Source organism: Phacochoerus africanus, chromosome 13 (assembly GCF_016906955.1).
Source record: "Phacochoerus africanus isolate WHEZ1 chromosome 13, ROS_Pafr_v1, whole genome shotgun sequence".
Taxonomy (NCBI): Eukaryota; Metazoa; Chordata; class Mammalia; order Artiodactyla; family Suidae; genus Phacochoerus; species Phacochoerus africanus.
The window spans coordinates 38,997,751-39,023,336 of NC_062556.1; the positions used below are offsets into that span (position 1 = coordinate 38,997,751).

The 25,586-nt window shown below is 34.7% G+C and overlaps 1 protein-coding gene across 2 annotated transcripts in view; it reads right to left on the bottom strand.

Moving 5' to 3' along the window:
- PCDH9 (protocadherin 9) overlaps positions 1–25,586 on the bottom strand; it is a 941,799-nt gene that overhangs the window by 562,777 nt on the left and 353,436 nt on the right. The window contains exon 3 of one of the 2 annotated variants that reach the window (XM_047755989.1): positions 18,740–18,841. The exons of the other annotated variant lie outside the window; for it this stretch is intronic. Coding sequence (XP_047611945.1) covers positions 18,740–18,841 — 102 coding nt within the window. The remainder of the gene's footprint in view (positions 1–18,739; positions 18,842–25,586) is intronic. 2 annotated transcript variants of the gene reach the window in all.

The window sequence follows — 25,586 nt, forward strand, 5'->3', positions numbered from 1 at the left end:
ATCTGTTGCCATGAGCTGTGGTGTAGGTCACAGACATGGCTTTGATCCAGCACTTCTGTGGTGTGGCATAGGCTGGCGGTTAGTGCCCTGATTATACCCCTAGTCTGTAAACCTCCATATGCCATGAGTCCAGCCCTAAGAAGACAAAAATAAAATTAAATTAAAAATAAATAAATATATATATATATATATATATGGAAATTATACATTAACAATCCCCCCAAAAAAACAATTAAAATGGGTAGATCTGAATATACATTTTTTGAAAGACGATATATTTATGTCCAACAAGTAAGTGAAAAAATGTCCAATAATATTAATTATTAGGAGAATGCAAATCAAAACTATGACATCACTTCACATCTATTAGAATGGTTATTACCAAAAAGGCAAGGAATAGCAAGTGTTGGAAAGGATGTGGAGAAGATGGTACACTCAAACACTATTGGTGGGAATGTAAATCAATGCAACCACTATGAAAAACATTATGAAGATTCCTCAAAAATTTAAGAACAGAACTAGCATATCATCTAGCAATTCCATTTCTGGGTATATATATAAAGAACATGAAGACAATAATGCAAAAAGATATATGTACCCTTATGTTCATCACAGCATTATTTAGAATAGCCAAGATATGGAAACAATCTAAATATCCACCAATGAAAGAATGGATAAAGAAGATGTGGTATACATAACTATACCATTCATTGTGTATACTATGTATGAGTCTATATATATAGAGAGAGGAAAATATATAAAAGTAAAAAAGTGAAAACTTTCCATTTGTGACAATATAGATGGAATTTGAGGGTGTTATTCTAAGTGAAAAATGGCAGAGGATGAAAGGCAAATACTTTATGATTTCACTCATATGCATAATATAAAAACAAAACAAACAAAATGAAATAAAACAAACATATGGACACAGAAATCACACAGAGAGTAGTAGTTACCAGAGGGGAAGGGGACTTGGGCAGGGGAGGGCAAAATGGGTAAAGGGGGCCAGATGTATGGTGATAGATACCAACTAAACTTTTGGTGGGGAGCAAGATATAGTGTATATGGAAGTCAAAATACAATATACAGATATATGCCCAAGAGTGGGATTGCTGGGTCATTTGGTAGTTCTATGTATGGTTTTCTAAAGTACCTTCATATATCCAGACAAAACTTTTCTTGAAAAAAACACATGTACCCGCTTGTTCATTGTAGCACTATTCACAATAGCCAAGACATGGAATCAATCCAAATGTCCATCAACAGATGATTGAATTAAGAAGATGTGGTGTGTGTATATATACACAATGGAATACTACTCAGCCATAAAAAGAACAAAACAATGCCATTTGCAGCAACATGGATGGAACTAGAGACTCTCATAAGTGAAGTAAGTCAGAAAGAGAAAGACAAATACCATATGATATCACTTATATCTAGAATCTAATATATGGCACAATGAACTTTTACACAAGAAAAGAAAATCATGGACTTGGAAAAAAGACTTGTTGCCAAGGGAAAGGGGGAAGGAGTGGGATGGATTGGGAACTTGGGGTTAAGAGATGCAAAGTATTGACTTTGAAATGGAGAAACAATGAGATCCTGCTGTATGGCACTGGAAACTATATCTAGTCACTTATGATGGAGCATGATAATGTGAGAAAAAAAATCTATACATCTATGTGTAACTGGGTCTCCATGCTGTACAGTAGAAAATTGACAGAACACTGTAAACCAGCTATAATAAAAAATAAAAATCATTATATAAATTTAAAAAAGAAAGAAGTAAAATACTTATATGATGTAAAACAATGTTACCTCAGTTAAAAAAACATGACTGCAGAATTGAAAGAATCTTGTATATTAGGCTGATTTACTGTAGATGTGTATTGCGACAATGAGTTGGTGGCAGTTATGTCCATTTGGATAAGAAAGAAGAAGAAGGAGAGAGAGTATAAGAAAAGGATTCCAAAGCTAAACTGACTTTCCCAAATTTATAATATGTTTATTAGGTAACATCGTATTGATAGCTGCCCAGACAATGTATAAAATAAATGCATCTGTCGGGGAGAAAAAAATAAAGTTTTGTCACACCCAGTCAGTGATAAAACTGTGATAAAACTGTTCTCTTTTTTACTTCCCCTTGTTTTTCATCTCTCGAAACATTACTGCCTTGAAAAGGAACAAAATTCCTTTATAAGTTTTGTGAATTAAAAAAAAAATGACAGGTTACATGCTGTTTCTCTCAAAAACATTTTTTTAAACACTTATATCGGAGTTCCCGTTGTGGCGCAGTGGTTAACGAATCTGACTAGGAACCATGAGGTTGAGGGTTCGGTCCCTGCCCTTGCTCAGTGGGTTAATGATCTGGCGTTGCCGGGAGCTGTGGTGTAGGTTGCAGACGTGGCTCAGATCCCGCGTTGCTGTGGCTGTGGCGTAGGCCCGTGGCTTCAGCTCCGATTGGACCCCTAGCCAGGGAACCTCCATATGCCGCAGGAGCGGCCCAAAGAAGTAGCAAAAAGACAAAAAAAAACAAACATTTATATCCTTGCACTTCATTGCTGCCTATGTCAGTAAGTCTTTAGTGTCAGGATATTATTTCTGGCTTACAAATTTACATCAACTATAAAATTGATTTAAATGTATTTTTTCGCTCACTTTTCAGAGTCTTGGCTAGGATCCGGTGTGAAAATCTCTCTCTCCTGATGGCATAGTCCCTCTACCACAAAGGATCCTACCTTTCCCACCCTCTGCCCTTCACCTGGCTACCTCCAGTATCTAGACTGCCCCCCTCCCACAACAATCTTTCCTGATTAGCACCATAATCACCTGCTCACCTGCTATCCTCTGATGCTCCGCTCAACTCCCACTTTTTCCCATGAGGCATCATTCGAATATGGGCCTCAGTCTACATTACCTTTCACCTTTCTTCCACATCATGCGTCCCCTCACTCACATAGTTCAAACTAGGTTTGTAGTATATGCATGCAGGATCTATCTCAACCCCTAGAAAACTTGGAAGCAGACGTTAAGAACTGGCTAAAATGTTTATCCTCAAGGTGCCTAGGAAATTATCTACATATTATAGATAAGCAATATACTACTATACACATGTTCAATTAAACATTAAAAGAACGTGCTTAATTAATTAGGTGTCTCTGAATTAAATGCATTCATTCACTTCTGATCCACGGCATTATATGATATAATATCTCTAAGAATTTACTTTCATTAATGTCCAATGTGTTTCTTTTATTGGGAATCTTCTTAAAAATATGAAAATCCTGGGCTCAACATTTAATGGAAAAGAAAGTGGCAAGCAAAGAGAGAAGGTTCAAGCAAAAAATAGGGATTGTGCATTTATACTGCCAAACCAGCCAATATTGTAATTCACTGGTTAATATTACTGAATTCTAAGATGTTTTTAATTTCATCAAACTCTTTTAGTTACTTCATTGGTAAGAATACTTAATTCATCTTCTATAATTAATTTGAAGCATATAGGAATAAATATTGAAGTAAATGGAGGAATTGTAACAATATAATTTTTTTAGAGCTGATGATAGCAAATTAAGATTTCTACTGGGCTTTGAACACCTTGGATCCAGAAATAGCTTAACTTTTTTTCTCATAAAAGTCTTTTCTTTATTTAAGAGCCCATTTCTATTTAAGGGTATCCTGCTGGACCTTTTCCATTTCTTCCATATGTTCCATATCCTCTCCCTCTGGGATCCACTTGGAATCATAAAACATACCATTTCCTTCTTGGTGAAGTCCTACAGCAGGAAAACCTGAGACCACAGATAGATTTTGACACCATGTTTAAATGTTCAGCACAAATACAAATACAATGACCAAAACTGGCCTTCTTATGGTTTCTGTTATGTTGATTCATTTGCCCTTGTTGAAACACTACTCTTACAAGAGGGACTAATGTGTTTAGCTCTGTGGTTTTTAAAGGGCAAAGATGTCACTGAGCCCTATCTCTGATCTGTGGTTTTCAGAGCACACTTAAGCAATGTCCCAAAGTTTTAGCTTTCTAGGGGCTTATAAAGGAGGAAGGGAAAACCGGGTGAGAGGCCTGTCCCTCCTCCACCTGCCTTCCAATCGCCTGCACCAAAACATAAGCAGAATTAAAATCAAAAAGAAGTCTGTGAATAGGCAGACAGAACCACATAGGTGTTCCCTGGTGTCCACAGCTGCAACTTCCAATTTGAGGCTGTTGGGACTTGATTCTAAGTGGCTGTGAAAAGCCACTGAGGGGTTTGTGTTAGCCAGAGGCCACGAAAGCTGCCATCCCCAGCTTATGCCCAGTGTGAACAGAGAATCAGTTTTCTTCCCTCATTTCAAAGGGCACATTTATGTACACTTCTCCATGTGCAGAGGTGAACCAGGAACAATAATATTCATTTATAAAAGGAATTATAGTGTTAATTATTATAACCGAGTGTTAGTAAACACCTAAATAGCAATGGGATATGGAAGTGTATGGGTATCTGAAGAGCCATGCATTCTAGTCCCTATTTAAGAAAGTACACATTCATCAGAAACTATTTAACATTCAAGAGCTACATTCTTTAAACCCAAAAGTGACACCAAACTATCTGGATATTCTCCAATTTATGCATCTTGAGACACATATATCCTTGTGATAGAATTGTTATCCTTATTCAATATAGTCTTGGGGTAATTGAATATCTCCTGCTTCCATTATTTCTTCCATCCTGTGTGCTATCTCCCTATCTCTCTAACTCACCCACCAAAAAATATAGTCACACACACACACACACACACACACACACAATTCTGAACAATTCCTTAAATTATACAGAAATTCTTCTAGGCAATGCTTTGTTTTCTGTATTTGTTGCTTTGGCACTCCAACACCAAGTTCACATCCTGGACCACGCCATCTATTAGTGGGTGTCTGGGCAGACTCCCAGTAAAGCTGAGCAGATTCAGTATCATTAGTGGGATGATGGTATTTCAGTTCCTCTTCCTTTCATTCCTCCTTAGTTTACTACTGGTGCCACTGAGCTTAATGAACCAAACTGCCTGCTCAGGCATTAAAAAAAGGAGAAGTGCATTCTGCCACAAGGAAAAAAAAATGCTGTGTTCCACTTTCTAGAGCAGACACTTTTTAACACACATAAAACAGGAAAGGAAGTATGAGAATATTTGTATAATGTGGAGATGTTAATAAAGGCATTTGAAATTTTGAAATTCAATTGTACTGATTTGTAGCTGTAGAGTGCCCTCATAAATAATATGCATTCGTCATAATATAAAATCATTGAGTATTATTATTACTAGCTACTGTTACACTTCAGTAATAGTTATATCAATACTAATAACTAATACACTAATGTAACTGAGCAGGACCCTCTGAGGTCTTCCTAGGTTAGACCCCCTCCACAAGTCCTCTGCCTGCTTCTTTTCTGTAGAAATACTTGAGCCTTCCCTGAGTTCCCCAAAATAAATTTAATCAGATAAGTAAGAAAATACACAAAGAAAAGAAAACAGGGATGCAATGCAAGACAAATACCAGTTTAGCTATTCGACAAAGTCAAGGACCTTTAGTCCCTCCTCAAGGGCTATAGATAATATCCTGAACTCTGTCCTTTGAGCTGTTTTGCAGATACTGAAAACCCCACTGGGTAGAAGAAGTTAACTCTTTGCTGCCCAGAACCTTGGAGACCCCAGACCAGTTGGAACCAGAAGGTTGATGATGTTGGCTCCCTATTACCTCACCACCAACCAATCATAAGAATGTCCACAACCTTATCATGCATCCTATATCCCCTATCCATCACTCTTGTCTTTAAAAACCTTTCCCTGAAATACTTGAGGAGTTTGGGTCTTTCGAGCACTAGCTGCCTAGACTCCTTGCTTAGTGCCCTGCAGTAAACACTGCATTTGCCTTCATCAGAGTCAGGCTTTAATTCATGTGGGAAAGTGGTCCCAAGTTTAGCTCAGTAACACTAATTACTAGTAAAATATCAGAAGCAGCCATTATGTAACAGTGATATCATAGGATAATACATAAATCTTGCATTTGAATCATTCATTCTTTCACATCATCTCTGGTATTATAAGTAAAGTAGACACTGACTTAGAGAGAAAAGCATTGTCATATTGTTAAACTAGTAAAAAACTTAATTGTAAAATCAAAATATCCTTTTTCTGAACAAGAATATCTAAAAATTCTATTAGTACTGATCTAAAAGTCATAACAACTGCTTTTAAGTAAAAAAAAAAAAAAAGACATACCTAAAATGGCTAAAAAAAAGAAAAAGACAACATACCTAAAATGGCTAAAAACAATACATTCAATAATGTAGGTGGTGCTCTGAAACTTTGGCCCCGAATTTTGTGGTACTGAAGTCACTCCGATATGTCAAATCACTGTTATATGGTTTTACTGAACTCAGCTTGCAAACACCTCCGGCTATTAAACTAATTCATTTTACTCACTTGTGTCTCAGTGAGAGGAACATGGGAGAAAAGCCACTCAAGGTTATCATTCTCATCAACTGTGTGTTTGCCTAATTTAGCTCTGCTGCACACACCGGAAATGGACACTTGAATCACAGGTGATTTTTTGAAGAGAAAGGCAGGTCTTGGAAGAGTATGGGTTTTTGATAGTAGCCACAAAGAAAGGAAACACAAAGCAGGGTCCAGAAAGAGAAGGCAAAGAATGGGAAAGATAAACTGACACTGTCAGGCAATCTTGCTTCATTCTTTCAGTAAACATACTTTTATCTGTATTTCCCCACCAAGAAATGCACTGCATGGTGTTTATGAGTTTTTCCAACATTTAGAACCTCTTAAAAGCAGCCAGGGCTCTTCCTTCTGAAAGCTGTGATTTTCCTACAATAATTTTCTATAATTGTGCCAAAGAGCTAAAAATAAAAATGACATAAGAAGTTTCGCCACAGTGAGAATCACAAGCTCAATTGTAGAACTGAGTCATCATCTTCGTGTTTCAGGAGGGTAGATCCAGGTTAGGAAATTCACTGTGCTGATTGCCTTACTCCTGCCTGTGCTGGTGGAGATATAAAGTCTAGAGTATGGTTATCAATAACTGCTAGGAACTCTGGCCATAATCAAGTAGAAAGCTGTACAGTACAATTGTACTGAGAAAGTAAATGTGGTAAGAACCATAACAGGCTGGGGTTTATTGAGAAAGTCGTGATTGCCGTGCAGGCTGAATACCTCTGATCTGAGGCCAGGGCTGAACAAAGCAGTTACAGAATTTATCGAGTCTTATTTAAACTCAGCATATATCGAGCTCTCTCCATTTTATTTCTTTTTATCATGCAGCAGAACATAATTTTTTTTGGTTTATCATGAAACTTCTGTCTGTTCCATCCTTGGAGTCATTTGTCACACTCGTCAAGGTCATGAGGAGCCTTGGAGAGGAAATATTTGTGTTGATTGATTGGTTCTGTGATGCTTTTGCCTACTGGTGCTGATAAATGAGCCTTTTGTATTTTCAATGAAGAGACTAAAGGGGGGTGGGCAGAGGAGAGGGGTCCTGGAGGAACCTGTTAACAAGATGCAGAAAGCATGCTGTTCCTTGGAGATCCTGGTCCCTTGCACCCCTAACCCCTTGTCTCCTGCACCCCCAACCTCGTGTCCCTCACTCCCTGGTGAAAATGAGAACTTTGCCCTCTAGTTGCCTCTACAAGGAGAGTAGTTACTCTCCAATCCTGGAATTAATAAAGCATACAGCAGTACAGGAGTCAATGTACAAAAACTCTTGACTTTTTCTGCTGCTATACTCTTATATTCTAAGAAGCACATGACATAAAGCAAAGTTCACTCCTCCTGAGATGCTTTTCACCATAACCATGTACATCAGTTGTCGCTGAAAGAATAGAACAATTGCTTCAACTCCATGAAGCTAGAAGAGTGTGTGTGGTATAGCATCTGGATAGATCAGTGTATTGATTTTAATCATATATGTTCCTCTGGGTCACAGCTTCCTGCTTTTCTTAACAATTTAATAAACAGAAAGATATGCAAACAAATATTTTGTCTATAACAACTAGGGTCTCTGTTCTGTATTTCTGAGCAAAGACCCAATATCTCATGAATAAATTAATTAATTACCATGTCACTAATGAAAATGATAGATCGTCCATACATGGAATAGAAAAGGACTCACTTCTTGTGAGGTTATAATCTCTCTTTCCCCTTTCCCTATGACATTATGACCTTACTGCCTCCCATTCTACACCAATAATGATATTTTTCACTGCTATTTTTTTTTAATGTTAGGGGTTTATTGAGCATACAGTAAAATAATTTGCACATAGTGAAATTCACCCTTTTAGGAGTAAGATTCTATGAGTTCTGGCAAACACACACAGGCATGGAACTTGACTAGAATTTAACATTCCCCTCGGCTTGAATAAAGTTTAGATAGCATTCTTTCTGACTAGACCCCTCAACTCTTTTTTCTTAGATAATTTATTTAAAACAACAAAAACAACCACAACAAAACCAACCCTGTTTTGTAAAAGCCGGTCCTGATCCTCAGATTACAAGACATTAATATATCTGTATGACCTGTATACTTATCATTTCTTAAACTCTGTCTTCAGTCCTCCTGTCCAGCTTCCTTATGAAACCTATTATATATTTAATAAAATTTGAAATTAGCTTTCAAAAATTCATATGTAGACTCCATACCTGGCCTGCTGTACATGTGTCTCATGGCAGTCTTGACCTCAGAATCCATCTCTCTCTTGAACAACATGCTCTAGGCACTGAATGAGCTTCTAAATTTCCAATAGTTCCAAAATTGAAGAAACAAATGACTTTAAAGAAAGGGTCTCTGCTTAATATATTCTTCTTATTCTTAAAATTAATTATTATTATTATTATTTTTAGTGCCGCACCTGCAACATATGGAAGTTCCCAGGCTAGAGTTCAAATCAGAGCTGCAGCTGCTAGTCTAGGCCACAGACACAACACCAGGTCTAAGCTGCATCTGCAACCTCCATGACAGCTTGTGGCAATGCCAGATCCTTAAGCCACTGAGCAAGGCCAGGGATCAAACCTGCATCCTCATGGATACTAGTTGGGTTCTTCAGCAATTGAGCCACAGCAGGAACTCCAATATATTCTTTTTAAAGATTTAATCTGTATTTAATAAATGCAACACACACACACACACACACATTTTGACACACATTCATTGTTTGTTTGAAGTATTTAAAGAAAGAAGATAAGTCCAGGTAACTCTTCCTCAATAATTAGAGTGATTCAGTGCTGCTTCTATTTTAAAACAAGTTTTAACATTTTAAATCTCAAAATTATATGAAGTTAAAAGCTAAAATTAAATCAAAATTGAAAAAATGTGGTTCATATTATCTCTATTATTCTACTTGTAATTGGCATAGACAAGTTTATATCAAGCCTTAAAATTGGTATTCTCATATCTATATCTAGAATTTTGTATATCATAGAATATAAGAAGCCTAGCTATAATTTTACATTTGTTCTTCCCAAAATTTGGTGGCACACAAAACTAAATCTCATAGGCTCTCTAAAATAATCATTATGTGTATATAGAAAATAATAGTGATATTTATATTATGGAAATATGTAAATCCAGTGCAAACATCCAAAAGTTCATTTCAAATTTATGATATTTTCATTATAATTTCTGTAGCTTATCTTCTAATTTAGAACATATTTGTAAATCCTATAATGTAAACACACAATTAAATTTATTTTATAAAATATTAGGTAACTTCTATAAAAAAATTCTTGGTAGATATTTGGAAATTAAAAGAGGATTTTAAAATACGAAATTCTTTTATGAAAAAGTCTTATTTAACTAGTCAATATGAACTCCTAACAATAGATGTTTTCACTTTTTATTCAAGTCCTCTAGAGAACAGTTAAAAAGTGATTTCATAGTTCATAATTCTCGATGAGTGAAAAAGAATCTTATTCATTATTAATTCAACATAAATATGCTTTATGAAAAGTTGTCACTTCTTATATTTCTATCATTTCCATTTCTCTGCTATTTTCCTATGTATTTGCTTTTTACATTTACTCCTCCCAATATGTCTTCAATATCCTGAGGTACTTATCATCCCAATAAATTATCTGTGGTCATGTACTCTATAGGAGTTTAAATATGAGGCTTTCCGGCAGGCATAAGTATCCACAGATGTGAAAAACCTGAAAACTCCCACATCAATGGTAATTCCATAAGCAAATGCCTGACCTGTATTAAGCAAAAGGACTGTTGATTTTAAAAGTGCTCTAAGGCAGTTGTATTTTTCTCTTTCTTGCAGTCTGACATTATTTATTGTCATTTTATGGTGGCTTCCACACTGATCCAACAGATGTTGATTTACACCTTTTTATATTCTACATTTTGGTTGTTTTGTTCTATCTTCAGGATCCTTCAGTGGAAGCTACTAAGACTGTCACTTGTTTGAAAGGCTCTTCCCTTCTCTCTTTGTACACTCTATTCTCTCTGTGAACAGCTGCATCACAGCTGTCATTGGGAATGGCAAAGATGTGCGGCTGATAAGCCGATGCCTGTGGCACACAGAGTGTCTTCAAACAACTAATTAGCAGGAGCTGGGCCACAGCAAGGTTTGGCGCTGTCCATCAAGCCCGCCACCACTGCTGACACCATCAGCAAATCTGTCAGAAGCAGCTCTTCCTGTGAATAAAACCAAGCCCACTTGCTCTGTGGTGAAGAAGGAATTGGCAAAACATATTTAATAAAAAGTAAAAGAAAGTGATAGCCTTTCTTTATATAGTGATAAGTAATTGAAAAAAAATATTGAAGAGTTCCCATCATGGCTCAGCAGGAACAAATCTGACTAGCATCCATGAGGATGTAGGCTTGATCCCAGGCCTCGCTCAGTGAGTTAAGGATCCGGCATTATCATGAGCTGTGGTATAGGTCTCAGATGCAGATCAGATCTGGCATTGCTGTGGCTGTGGCTTAGGCCAGTGATTGCAGCTCTGATTTGACCCGAAGCCTATGGAACCTCCATATGCTGTGAATGCGGCCTTAAAAAGACAAATAGAGAGAGAGAGAGAGAGAGAGAGAGAGAGAGAGAGAGAGAGTGTGTTTGTGGGAAATTTGGTAATTGATTTATATCTGTTGCTGGAATACAAGGAATTTGACCTCAAACATCTTCATAAATTTCCAGTGGAGGATATTCATAAGGCCACCCACATTGCTCAAGTATATTTGTTTAGCTTCTGGAAAATACTAATGTGTACTCTCTTTAATAATAAATGGTGCTTATGATATAGAAAATCAGATTTGTACATAGACACAGAAATGTAACCCAACCTCCTCTTTGTTATACGTAATTAATATATTATATTAATCTATAATACAATTGTATATAAAATTTGTTTAAAAAAATACAAATTTGTATGAATATATAATTATGCATATTTGAGTTTAAAATAAAGTTTTTTAGAAGTTTTAAAGCCAACTATATGGAAAGTACACTGAGATATAGTACATACCATTTTTCTTATTAACTAATGTATGATGACACCGCACTGACTAAGAATGTTAAGTTTGATAGTTACCGTCCTCCTCAATTTCACACCAGGATCAGGTCTCAATAGTGGAATCAGGAAAATGCTCTGAATTGAGAAGAATTGGAACTCTTTTCAAACATGCCATGCCTTCTCCTAACATCTGGCCTTCTTCTGTGTGGTCTATTTGAGAAATATTGTCATCTTTCCATCTCTACACATCACATCATCTGTGATCATTCACCCATTAGAACTCCTCAAGCCTTATGTTGATGTTATATTTCTCTTCTACTGGGTTAAGTTGCTCCTTTTCTGTGTGCTTCTTGAATCTTGAAAATATTTTAGCACTACTTACAATTTACAGTAACTTACTGAATATAAGAGTGCATCCCTTCAGACTATAAGAAGACACAAATTTCATAAGGGTTAACTTATGACTCATGGATTGTTTTCAGTATGATTACAGAAAAGGCCAATAAAGGGAAGATGGATAAACTGTTAACCATCCCTCTGGTATAGTTGCTACATAAATATTTTGGAAGGAAGAAAGGAGTGAAGGGGGTGGAAGGAGAAGGGAGGGAGGGAGGAAGGAAGGGTTAACTTATGACTCATGGATTGTTTTCAGTATGATTATAGAAAAGGCCAATAAAGGGAAAATGGATAAACTGTCTTTTCTAAACAATAATCTTAACATAATTTTTGTGGGCAAGAAACGGGAGAAATGTTTATCATCCAAACCCTATGTATGTGCCTCACGAGATACATTTGTGACCCCATTTGAAAAATTAAATCAACACACATCAGGATGCAGAGATAAGTAGTAGAGGGTTAGTCAAATGTATGTATTACTATATTTACCTACATTTCTTATGCTTCCTAAATTTTTCAAATATAAGTTTAATAGTGGGAAAGAAATGTCATATTTTTCTAGAAAACACTAACACAGGCATTAGAGATGAGTGTATAAATTGTCTAAATACTACTGTGTGATAAATTCTTTGAATTCTTAGTAATTTGTTTCAAATTTACTTAGCTTAGTTGGAAGCTAATAAGGGATTAATAAATATTTTAATGAATTATTCAGGGAAAATTTAACTCTATATAGTATAAATTGCACATCACAGATACATATCAAGCAGAGTTTTCCACCAGTCTTTATAAACTTTCCGAAATAATGTTAAAATGGTAGTCAGCAATTGTCTAATGATATGTTAGGAATTGTTTGCAAGGCCAATCTCACATGAAATGGTATGTAGGAACTTTGATTTTTTTTCAACTGGACATGTGAGAACGGAACTCTAACAACTGCAATCCATGATTTATGCTTTTTGTTATTTTGCTCAAGTGCAGATTTAGACCCTCCATGATAAAAGCTTGAAAAGGGGAATATGTCATCATCTGCTGAATGGCCCAGGCTGCCATCCAACATCCTTTCTCTACTGGTTGATACACACACACACACACACACACACACATACACACACACACACACACACATACACACACATATATACACACATATATATACACACATATATATATGCAAAGCATCAAGTGAGTGACTGAGATATAACAGTTTTTATCATTTTTATTAATTTATTGAATTTTTGGAGAGGAATTCCATATGTTACTGAGAATATAAATGGTTTGTTATATTAGAAATTATTCCCCGAAGAAACATATATATATATAATTTTTATAACATGTATGTGTGTATGGATATATATGTGTATATATGTATGTATTTATCTGTGTGTATAAATATATATATATATTTAAGAAATATATATATATATAATATAAAATATACATATATTTATTTATACACAAATATACACCTTTAAATATTTTCTACCTTTTGGGTTTTAGGAAAGGTTATCTTAGAAAGAAATAAAAAATAAAGTGCCTTGTGAATTTAGCACTGTTAGTGAAAATCTATTAATTGCAGTAACCTTTGTTAAGTCCCAAATATTATAACATGAAAAGTCAGTAAATGGTTTAGCTATTAATTAGTTTTATTTAAAAGCTGATATCAACTGTAATACCTATTCTAAGTACTAAACACATTTAATAATGAAAGGGTAGCACAAATACATAATACACTGACAGTAAAATGTAAATGTGTAGTATAATATTCATATATTAAATCTTGCTTAATAAGATCCAGACTATTAAATAAAGTTACTTAAGGTAAGGCTAATATGTGATAAGTATGGAAAGGAAAGGAGAAAATAAAAGATTAAGACAAAAGCAAAAGTGCTTTGTCTTCATATATCTCTTTTTTTTATTTGAAAGTAGCAGATGATGTTAATATTTTGCTTTTACTACATTTGGTATTGTTAATTTAAACAGGAATTTTCTAAACCATATTACAAATATTGAGTCCACTGTATTACCAGCTCTCAGAATGCCTTGGTTTAGTGGCCCAAGCTCAAGGTGCACTCATAATTTCTCTAATGGGGAGAGAAATTACATTTACCTGGAGAACTACTGTTCTACGTTTATGAATGTGAAATGCAAGACATGTAGAAACAATAATAGTTTCACATATATTTAGTTCTCTTTCTTGCCAAGTCTTCTCACTCCCCATTTGACATATTTTTATTCCATTAAGAATTTCCATTAAATGACACACAGGAATATTTGGGAAACCAGTGATAATCTAACTTCTATTAATTTCTGAATCCAGTGAAACTTGTGTTATAAATTTACATAAAAGGCCAGAAATATTTTCCTTATCAAAATGGTTTTCCCAGTTTTAGTCTTATAGAAGTGGTCCATCCTGGGATATCTTAATCAACCATCTGCACCCATGAATTTCACACTTGTGATAACTGCCACATTTCCAAATTCTGGAAGCTCAAACTCACCCATTTTTAAAAGTCTTCCACCAATCTTCCTAACTCTTAGAGCTAAGATTTCCATCTGACATTGATTTTTGGATTTCATTGCTACAAGCAAAAAGTCTTATCTCAAAAATTCATACACTGAACACTAGACCATTTTGTAAAAATACCTCAGCTCAAGCATCAAAAACAGTGACAGGGAACAACTACTCATACTGAAACGCAGTCTTGTGTGAATTCCAATAACTATGAGACATTTTCCTACAGATTGCAGAATATAGACACTGAGCTCTATCTGCTTTCATTTTATGCAGTTTCATAGGTAAAAGGAATTGACTATAGTAAAGGGAAATGAAAATAAAATTTATAGATCACAGAAGCTTAGTAAGGATAATACATATTTATGGTAAGAAAACAATGTGCACCTATTTATTTCTTTGCTCCTATTTTAACCATCACGATGCTGGGTGTATCCAATGACAAAAATCTGTCAGGAAGATAAAGCTTAAACATGGCAGTTGGTTTAAATTCCACAGCTTATTTAAAATCTAATTTAAGAAAAATTTGAAATATGAAATATTTTCTTTGACGCTTGAAAAAATTTTATGCAGTTCGAATTAGTTATTAGATCACTGCAAGATCAGAAAAACTCATCTAATTCTAGTTCTAGCTCTAGATTTCTCTGTGACCTAGGGAAAGCTACTCCATCCTTCTTGTCTTCAAGTTATGCCTCATTAACATGAATATATAAACTCTATTGTCCCTAAAAGTTATGTGGCCTATGATTATTTTTATTTTTTGGACTTGGACGCTATCACATATAGTTAACTTGCAGTTTCTGAAGCCATGTTGCTATGATTTGTTCCATCTTCACTTATTTATTATCCATGTGAATTTGAGAAAAATTTAAATAACATCTGTCTCTGTTTCCACATCTGTAAATAATAGTACCTACCTATGGGTTGATGTCAGGATTAAATGACTATATTTTAATAATTCTCATATGAAAATTTCGTATAGTTCACCATATCTTAAAGCAGGATACATTCAAGAAATAATAAATAAACATTTATTAGAGTTTAATAGCATTTTTTCCCTAGTGGTACATGAAATTATAGCATTTTTTATACTCAGTAATATCTTAGATTAGATGAAATTTGGTAGTTCTTATAAAGTGCTTAGATGAGAATCTGGTACAAAAATAGCCCAATAGCTGATATTAGCATTCTTTCTATAAGTAAGCAATAATTGTTTTATCTAAATTAGGAGTGATAAGTTGAGTGATAATTTAAGTGTGATTAAAAACTTGCCAGTCATATCGGCCTTGGTTTTATTTTGTAACTAATGTCACAGTATGTACTTAATAACTTCATTCAGATTAATAAACATTAATTGACACAAAAAGCAACTTTGTACTTGAACAACAGAATAGTTTTATAAAAAGAACAAATGTACTTTTTCACTTAAGAAAGGCAATTAAAGAAGGAAAATATAAATTGTGAGAAAATTGAAAATTAGGAATATACACACATTTACTATGTTTACCACATTATTCGCTATGAAGAAAAAATAACAGCCTGTTGAAGGCACCAACTTTGTATATCATAATTCCCCTTATATATTAATTCTCAAGGAAGACCAATATTATATTAGTAACTTTTAAAGAACTGGTTGCTAAAACCATCCCTTAGTTATTGGTCTACGTATACTAAGCATTTATACAGAAATACTGCCCTCAAAATGCTTTATAAACTCCAAAGATAGTGGCATCCCTATCTTCAAATATTATTTTATAAGAAACATCAGAGATTGTCTCTTTGTATTTAAAAAAAGTATATTTAAGTCATTAGGCATATTATGATCAAAAGCAATTTAAACTGATCAAGGATAAAATGTAAATGATGACTTAATTACAGACATAAGGACCTTGAAAAAAAATCGGTGCAGAGGACATGCTACAAAAGTGTCAGTTGTCTGGATCATCATTTTTTATGGCATTATAAGACCACTAGAGAGAGAGGACCTTAGAGATAGCCTAACCTGAAACTGTTCAGACAACAATAGGCCTGGAGTATGATGATTAAATGAAGACTTGTGAGAGAAAAGTTTTCTAAAGTAATTTTCCTTCTTTCCTTTGTTCATAGCACAGTAGATTTACTTTCACTGTTCTTTGATGATTGGAGTCATAATATAAATCATCATCATAACTTTGGGTATAATTTTTTCTTGTCAATGTTCCCTAGAACTTTAGTCAAATAAACCCTGCACACATGTGTTCTTGTACTTTGGGACTTAATACATATCTAGGGAAGAAAAAAAATCTAGTTTATAAAAAATTATCTTAATTATAGCTCATTTAAATTCTCTACAAAAGAATAAGAAAACCCGAGTTAACAATTCCCCTATTTCACTCCCTTGGGTAAATCCAAGAGCTCTCTGGGGAATATGGATTCTTTGCTCAAAAAAATACTGGTATAAAATGTTATGAAAATGAATATAATTCTTAGGAATTGGAAATCCACTTGGATTTCAATGGCTTTCAGAACATTCTGAGTGAGGGTTTTTTTTGGGTTTTTTTGTCTTTTTGCCATTTCTAGGGCCACTCCCGTGGCATATGGAGGTTCCCAGGCCAGGGGTCTAATCAGAGCTGTAGCCACCGGCCTACGCCACAGCCACAGCAACGCAGGATCCGAGCCACGTCTGCAACCTACACCATAGCTCACAGCAACACCAGATCCTTAACCCACTGAGCTAGGCCAAGGATTGAACACGCAACCTCATGGTTCCTAGTCGGATTTGTTAACTGCTGAGCCACGATGGAAACTCCTGTGAGTGAGCTTTTTAAAAATTTACATCAGTCTTTGTTTATGAAACATTTATTTCTGCCACTAAGATTTTTCATGTTATTATTTAATGAAATAGGGTGAGTAATAGGACAAATTCCTGGTTCTAGACACTTTAGACACTTGACACAAACATAGTGAGGCTAAAAAAATCAAAGGGTTAAAAATTATTTTCACTCGACTCTCTCAAGTGATTAAGAATTTGGAGAAAGAGAGAAAGATAAAGAAAATAAAAGCAAAAGAGAAAGAAGAATATATGTTGTAGCTTAGAAAAATGTTCCTAAAATAGATCCACACAAAGAAAAAGAAGAAAAATATGTGGAGAAAGAATTAGGGGATAAGATGCCCTAAATGGCACTTTATCGCTTTTCCATCTCAATTAATGGTTTGTCCAAAAAGAAGTTGCTTACTCAGTCAAATTTCTATTAATCAAAGCAGTTTCTCTGACCTACATTATACCCAGACTTTTGACAAGGATTGATTTCTTTAATTGGTAAAAAAAAAAAAGTATTTACTGCTAATAATAATCAAAATGTTTTCAATACCTCTAATTGTATGGGGGAGCGGGGCAAAGCGTAGCCTCAATGACAAATAGAATACACATGAACACAACAGCACACATACATACATATATGCTCATACATATTATCTATCCATCATCTATCCACAGTCTATGTCATGACCATATGATGTAGGTTAAACAAAGATGTGTGTATTAACTTTAGAGTTAACTATTGAAACAGTTCATTAAAAATGCAGACATTTTATTGAATGATGTAAACACACTTAGCACTATTGAACTGTACACATAAAAATGATTAAAATGGTAAATTTCTCATTATGTATCTTATAATTTTTAAATAAAATGAAAGATAATAGACTTCTACATCTACCCATATTGTAATAATTGATACTAGAAGAGCTGTCCCAAAATCCATCCAAATTTTTCTTTAAAAAAAGAAAAAATATGTACCTTATACAGTGGATCAATTCATTAAGAAAAAGGAAAATGCTTCTTATTTTAAATTCAAACATATATGAAAATAAAGGATCAAGGTGAGAAAAAGCAGCAAAGAAAAATAAAAGATTAATGAAAATTCCAATTTACCCATTCTTATTAAGCAGCATTGTTTTCTTTGAGTATAGGGGATGAAGCAATCAACAAATAGAGCATTTTTTAGCTCAACTAATAAAAATGAATTAATTCAGGACTTTTAAAAATAAAGTTGCTCATAATATGTCTAAAATTGGTAAAAATCAGCATTGCATTCAATGATAAGAATATTATGTTTAATAGTTTGACCTTTACCAAAAAGGAAAAAGATTATTGTTTCCTTTTTCTTCTAAAATTGTTTATTTAAAGTTGTTTTAAAAAGATACTACTATAAAAATATGACTGCAAAATAAGTCAGCAAAGAAAATATTTTTAGCAGTTAACTTAGAGTATTTAAAATCACCAGGAAAAAGCAAACTGCTCAGTACTAACATGGTGTCTGTAGAGTTTTGGCATACCTCGTAATGGCCTTCTTCATTCTCCTGATTGTGGAACCCCGTAGAGCTGGGACATTTCTTAGGAGTGACAGGAATATTGTCACTTTTGCTGTGTGAGTTACACTGAAAGAGATTACCAAATAATTGTGACAAACTACTCCACATTAAGAGTGTCTGTTGAGAGACATGGTTGCTTGCTAAGTGTCTAATAAAGGAGTACCCTGTAAACTAACAAGGTCTAGGTCAGGTGCATGCATTAATATTGAGCCTTTACCAAAAATATTTTTAAAATAGCCCCAGCACAAGCAAATTGTCAAAATGTTTTAACTAAAGCTAAAGAAATCTAGACTGTAATTATTTTATTTTCTTAAGCAGTATTTACTTATTACACAATTTTAGTAGCTAAAACTTATATGGTGCTACTATTTGTGTGAGACTTTATTCAAATGCCTGATATATATCATATGCATATTATTAAACTGTGATGTAGATATTATTATTATCCCCACTTACAGATGAGGAAAATGCATTAAAAATATATTTTTGCCCAAGTTGAGCTGTTTACTCAGCTTTTGGGGACAATGCCCTGTACTTTATCTATCTTATGCTTGCCCTTTACAACTGATGTGTTTGAAATAGATAAAACTCAAAACCTGAAAGTTTAAGGTCTTAAAATATGCCTTCACTTTTTTTCCTGTGGCAAATATAAAATATTGTTTTCAAAAGCTTAACTAAAATTATTCACCTGGCAATGGATGTGAATTGGAAAACATAAGTTATTAAATTATAGTTTGGCCTTTCTCCAGGAAAATATGAAAATGATTGTTTTCCATATTCCTCACAAGAGTTGTTTTATGTGAAAATAAGATATTATTCACTTCTTGTTATCCTAGCTTCCTTCTTTCCTAAATCTCTTATTAGATTCAAGGTGAGGTATGTTTATAAGTATTGCTGCTTGGCTGTTTATTAAACATAACTGTGGAGTTTCTTAGGTTTCTACTTTAATAAAAGATACTCTCATGTCTCCCAAAAGGGCTCATCACTGGTATAAAATCTTTCTTCTCCCGTAAGACTACAAAATATGCCAGATTTTTATGACAACAGTAAGAAAATCATATTTTTCAAACTTCCACATTTCTAGTTCACTAATGATATTTTACTTTTCCCAACCCAGAGAACAATGTTAGAAAATTACTATCCAAGATGTTTTTAAAAAGCAAGTGTGTTTTAGGGTTTAGTATAGTTTAGGTCAGTGTATTTTCATCTCAAGACCACCATTTTGTATATTTAAATATATTTTCAAACACTCACATTACATTTTTTAAAAACTTTCTTATTTTAAATAACTTTAAACCCAGAAAAGGGGCAAAATTCTAAAAATAATTTTGAATATCCTTCATTACATTCTAAAAATCTCAACTCTTAATCATCTCATTCATTTTTGTTTAAGAAATATAACAATATGGTTGACTAGGAAATTGCGATTCTGAAACACAAACCCATATCTGAAAACTTTTGGCAGGAAAAAATTATTATATACCAGTCCTCTCTACAAACAATATCACTTCAACCCTGTTCAAAACCTATCTCCTCTGGGAACCCTTCACGGGAAATGAAAAAAATTGGTGATTACATCTAACCTCTGCTTGCAACCTAAAGGAGTTAGGTGTAGTTTGTAAAATGTTGCTCTGCCAGCATCAATTCTTGGAATGTGCCTAAGTTGGTCTGAACAGCTTCACTGTTAAAGATGAAGGCCGGTCTTTATATTTTAACCACAGCAGCTTCCTTAGTTTTCATACACACACAAAAGTTTAGGCCTTGAAACAGTAGTTTTCATCTATGATGGCCCTAGACCTTTTAGTATCTCACTCAGTTCCTGTTCCTAGCCGCCTCTCATATCTATTCATGCTGATTAATCTTTTTAAAACATCTCATGCATTATGCAGTTTTTCTCCCTAGAAACACTTCTACAATTCCTGTGGCCCAGCAGTGGCTCTCATTTTGACTATATATTAGAATCACACAGGGAGCTTTAAAAAGGATCAATGACTGAACCCCACCTTACCCCGGATAAATTAGAGCTCAGGCAAAAGCATCTGTGAAGTACCCCGGTGATACTAGTATAGAGCCAGAGTTTAGAATTCCTGGGTTAAAGTTATTTCTCTTCTGGCCTCAGGACACTGTAGCAAATGTGGGCCTTGCTCTTTCAATCTGGTTCTTGCTCCTTAGCATTTGTACATCCTTTTCCTTATTTAACCCATCATGTATTAAATTATATTTTATTCATGGCCATGTTATAATGCCTCTGAACCTGAAAAAAAAATCTCATATTTGCATAACACTTTCTACCTATACATGTAAGATTTTATGAATGATCTACAAGAAACCTCTGAAGAGAGAGGTAGAAAATATAATTCTTCTTAAACAAATGGGGAAGGCTGTGGTTCAGATATAGTCAACGCCCTCTGTGCAGGGATTTGCCCAGTAAAAGCACTCCTAGGTGCTAAGACCTGGGCTATTGCCACACTGCCATGTCTTCCTTGAGGGATTCATTCACTTGCATATTCATTCACATATTCTAGCCTGTTTGTTTGTTCATTTGTTGGCTAGTCAGATATTTGCTGAGTGCAGGCTGTGTATCAGGATTTTATTATTTCACCAAGCTCTGGCATTTCACATCTGCAACAGTCTCACAGTAGTAAGCAAGCCATAATTGGAAACAAAGAACCCCTGTGATATGTGAAAATGCCATGGGAAAATGTAGGCACAAGATGATAAGGGAAGGAAAAGAGAGAACCATGAGACTCCTGGTTTGGATACATGAGCAGAGTTTTGGAAGAGGGGCCAACATGGTAATCATGACCAGCCATTCAGGACAAAACAGGCAGTGTTTGCCAGGCTAGATGACATGAATTCTAGGGATCTGGCCTGTGAGCTGCAAGTAGTTCAGTAGGGCTTCAACCTTGGATTGCGTGATATATGACATGAGGATAGGGACAAAAGCTACTAGTGCATGAAATCTAACAGTAGATCCAGTAATGAGAAGTTATAGAATTGGACATAATATAAGGGATAAGGACCAAAGAATGGAATGGTGCTTTATATCCATTGAGGCCCAAAGGTAAGCTGATAGCATCGTTCCTTCTCTACCTCATTAAGATAGTAAATACAATATAAGCAAAATGAATGCATTTGCAATATAACTCATACCCGGGTAAACCTCTCCATCTAAGCAGTATTTCACCTCTATGCCTCTCCAGTGTCTAATCCCGGAGCAGCCTCTGTTTATAGAATGGTGAATGGCATCCAAGAAAAAGTTTCATTCACTGTTATTTCATCACTTTTTAAAATTTTTGAGTGTTTGTATGTAAATAGCCTCTGGAGATTACAAATCTATGAATCAGAACAGAAAAAGAAAGAAAAAGTAACACTATCAACAATATTTTGAGATCAAATATTAATAGCCCAAACTTTAAGAAACAAGTTCTTAAGGGAAAAACAATTTAATTGCTATGAATTCTTCCTAACAAGTTTCTATTTCAGAGGGAGTTGCAGCTGAAAATAGAAAGAAGATGTATTATAGAAGTCTTGAGATTTCACCCACTAAAAATTTTTGCCATTTGCCAAATTTGATATGAATAACAGATTATTGTCAAGATGGATTTACTAAACCAGATTAAATACTGAAGGATTCATAGGTAAACCAAATCTAAGAGATCCAGACCTCACTAATAACAATCATATTAAATGGAGATCATTATAAATACATTGGATTTGTACTTTAAATTCTATTTGACGTTTTCCATTTAATAGTCTCTATTTTATTATGTGGATAACTCTTGCCTCTCTTAAACACCCATCAGAGTTCCTGAGAAAATGTCATTCACTAGCCATAAAAATACCTAGACATAGGTTCCTGTTGTGGCTCAGCATGTTAAGGACCCAAATAGAATCCACAAGGATGTGGGTTCAGTCCCTGGTCTTGCTCAGTGAGATAAGGATCCAGCCTTGCTACAAGCATAGGTGCCTATACCTGGCATCCCTGTGTCTGTGGCCTAGGCCAGCAGCTGCAGGTCCAATTAGACTCCTAGCCTGGGAACTTCCATATGACACTGGTGCAGACCTAAAAAGAAAAAAATAAAATAAAATATACGCAAACTTGCCTCATTACCAGAAAGATTAGCTCTTTGATTTTTGGCACAAATTCTTAAGGAAGTGTTTCATAGCTAAAATATCAAGAGAATAACACAGTAGCAAAAGCAACAAAAGTTTCATGAAAAATCACATAACCATAAATAAGACACAGGTGTTAGGCTGCAAAGGGGGTTCTTTATATTTTCCACCCAACTCTGTAGTAGCAGCAATGTGCCCTCTTATTCTCTTACTCCTCCCACCTTTTCCAAATCAAGGTTGTTTGCAAAAAATCAACGGTGCTATTATAAATTTTGTGCAGTCATTATAGAGGCAATCGCCTTATATTTTTGCACTACAGGTTTCATTAAATAACAATTCCTTTTGTTAAAACCTCCCACTGAAAATGTTATTCCTACCCATTTTATGAAACTAGGAATTGCTTTCATGAAGAATTGCTAAACGTTCTTAAATTTTTAATTCAAAAGTTCTACAAGTTAATAAAAAATTCACATTTTACAGAAAAGAATCTACTTTAAAGAAATGTCTACCCTTGGTATCTTCAACCTCTCTAGTCACACCTTTGGAGAGCCCAGGTGTGTCACGTTTTTACTAACCCTTTCCATTGAAAGTGCTCTTTCATGATCACCAATGATGGTAACTCAAAGGGCAATGCTCAGTCCTCATCACACTTGACAAAACTGAAAACCCCTTCCTTCTGGACGCATTTATGTCACTCACTCTCCAGGCCACCACACACTTGTTGTCTTTTTATCTCTCATGCTTTTCTTGTGGAATCATTTAACTGCTCAATTTTGTTATTGTTATTTTTTAAACTGAAAAGCTTGGAAAACACAAAGTTTGATTACTTTCTCTGAAAGTACATTTTCTGATGGCATTCTCCAGTGGGTTTCTTATTCTAACATATTTTTCTCAAGCAGATACATGAGCGACTTCCTATTTATAAGCAGATTTCTTAGATCATTCTTAAACATGCTTACTTCAAACCACATATTTTTGAATGTATTTCAGGAAACTGATTCAATTCCATTTTAAGAGATTCATAGTGTAGATTCTTATTTCTAAAAATTTGTTCCAAACATTTATTGTCCTGAAACCTATCTGTCTCAAAACTTGAGATTGTAACTCCTGCCTCTCTCTACTGTCATCTATGAGTCCTCTATTGGCTTATTTTCTTGTCGTCATTGAATATAATTGGAAAGCAAAGCTAAATCACTCATCAAGATGTGTGAACACCATGAGATACCACCCCACACCAGTCAGAATGGCCGTCATTAAGAAGTGCACAAATAACAAATTCTGGAAGAGGTATGTAGAAAAGGGAACCCTCCTGCACTATTGGTGGGATTGTAAACTGGTACAACCACTATGGAAACCAAAATGAAAGTACCTTAGAAAACTATACATAGGACTACCATATGACCCAGCAATTCCACTCTTTGGTATATATCTGGACAAAACTTTCCTTGAAAAAGACACATGCACCTGCATGTTCATTGCAGCTCTATTCACAATAGCCAAGACATGGAATCAACCCAAATGTCCATCGACACATGATTGGATTAGGAAGATGTGGTGTATATATACACAATGGAATACTACTCAGCCATAAAAAAGAACAAAATAATGCCATTTGCAGCAACATGGATGAAACTAGAGACTCTCACACTGAGTGAAGTCAGTCAGAAAGAGAAAGATGAAAACCATATGATATTTCGTATATCTGGAATCTAATATAAGGCACAAATGAACCTCTCCACAGAAAAGAAAATCATGGACTTGGAGAATAGGCTTGTGGCTGCCTGGGGGTGAGAGGGAGGGAGTAGGATGGATTGGGAGCTTGGGGTTAATGGATGCAAACTATTGCCTTTGGAATGGATTAGCACTGAGATGCTGCTTTTTAGCACTGAGAACTGTCTAATCACTTATGACTGAGCATGATAATGGGAGAAAAAAGAATGTATACATGTATGTGTAACAGGTTCACTATGCTGTACAGTAGAAAAAAATGTATTGGGGAAATAAAAACACAAAAAAAAATCAAAAAGAAAAAATATGATAAAAAAGATGTGTGAACACATACTACTTAGATAATACATATTTTTGATTTAAAATGAAAATGTAGTATAGTGAATTAAAAAACAAATACCATGTAAACACCAAATAAATCATGGAAATATAGATGGCCGGAAAATATATCAGTTTCAGGGTAGAGATGACCTAGGTAGAATAAGGGAAAATGATAGACTGTTAATGGATTTAAAAGGAATATCAACTATACTAGTAGTGCACAGGGAGTCTGCTTGTCTAGTTTGTAAAAACAAAACAAAACAAATTTGTTTTACTTCTCTTTAAAAAAAAGGATTTTTTTCCCTTAAAAATTGGAGATAGAATATTAACATGTTTTATTTAATTCTGGGTTCAAGGAACATAGTTTCATTTCTCATTTCTCTTTACTTTTACTGAGTTTTTCAAATGAGTAAGCACAGAGCGAAAGGATTAGCACAGCTTTATTAAAAAAATCTGCTTCAGCCATCTCAATAGGATTGTAGATAATGGTTATGAAAGGGCTTTATAAACCGTAAAATCCTGAAATTGTGCATCTTCAGAAGTAAAGTTTCCATGTGGGAGATGGTCCCTTCTGATTGGGCTCAGGAATAACCCTCCTCTTTTCACTAGCCCGAAGAGAATGTTACGGGTTTTCCTTCTTTGGTCT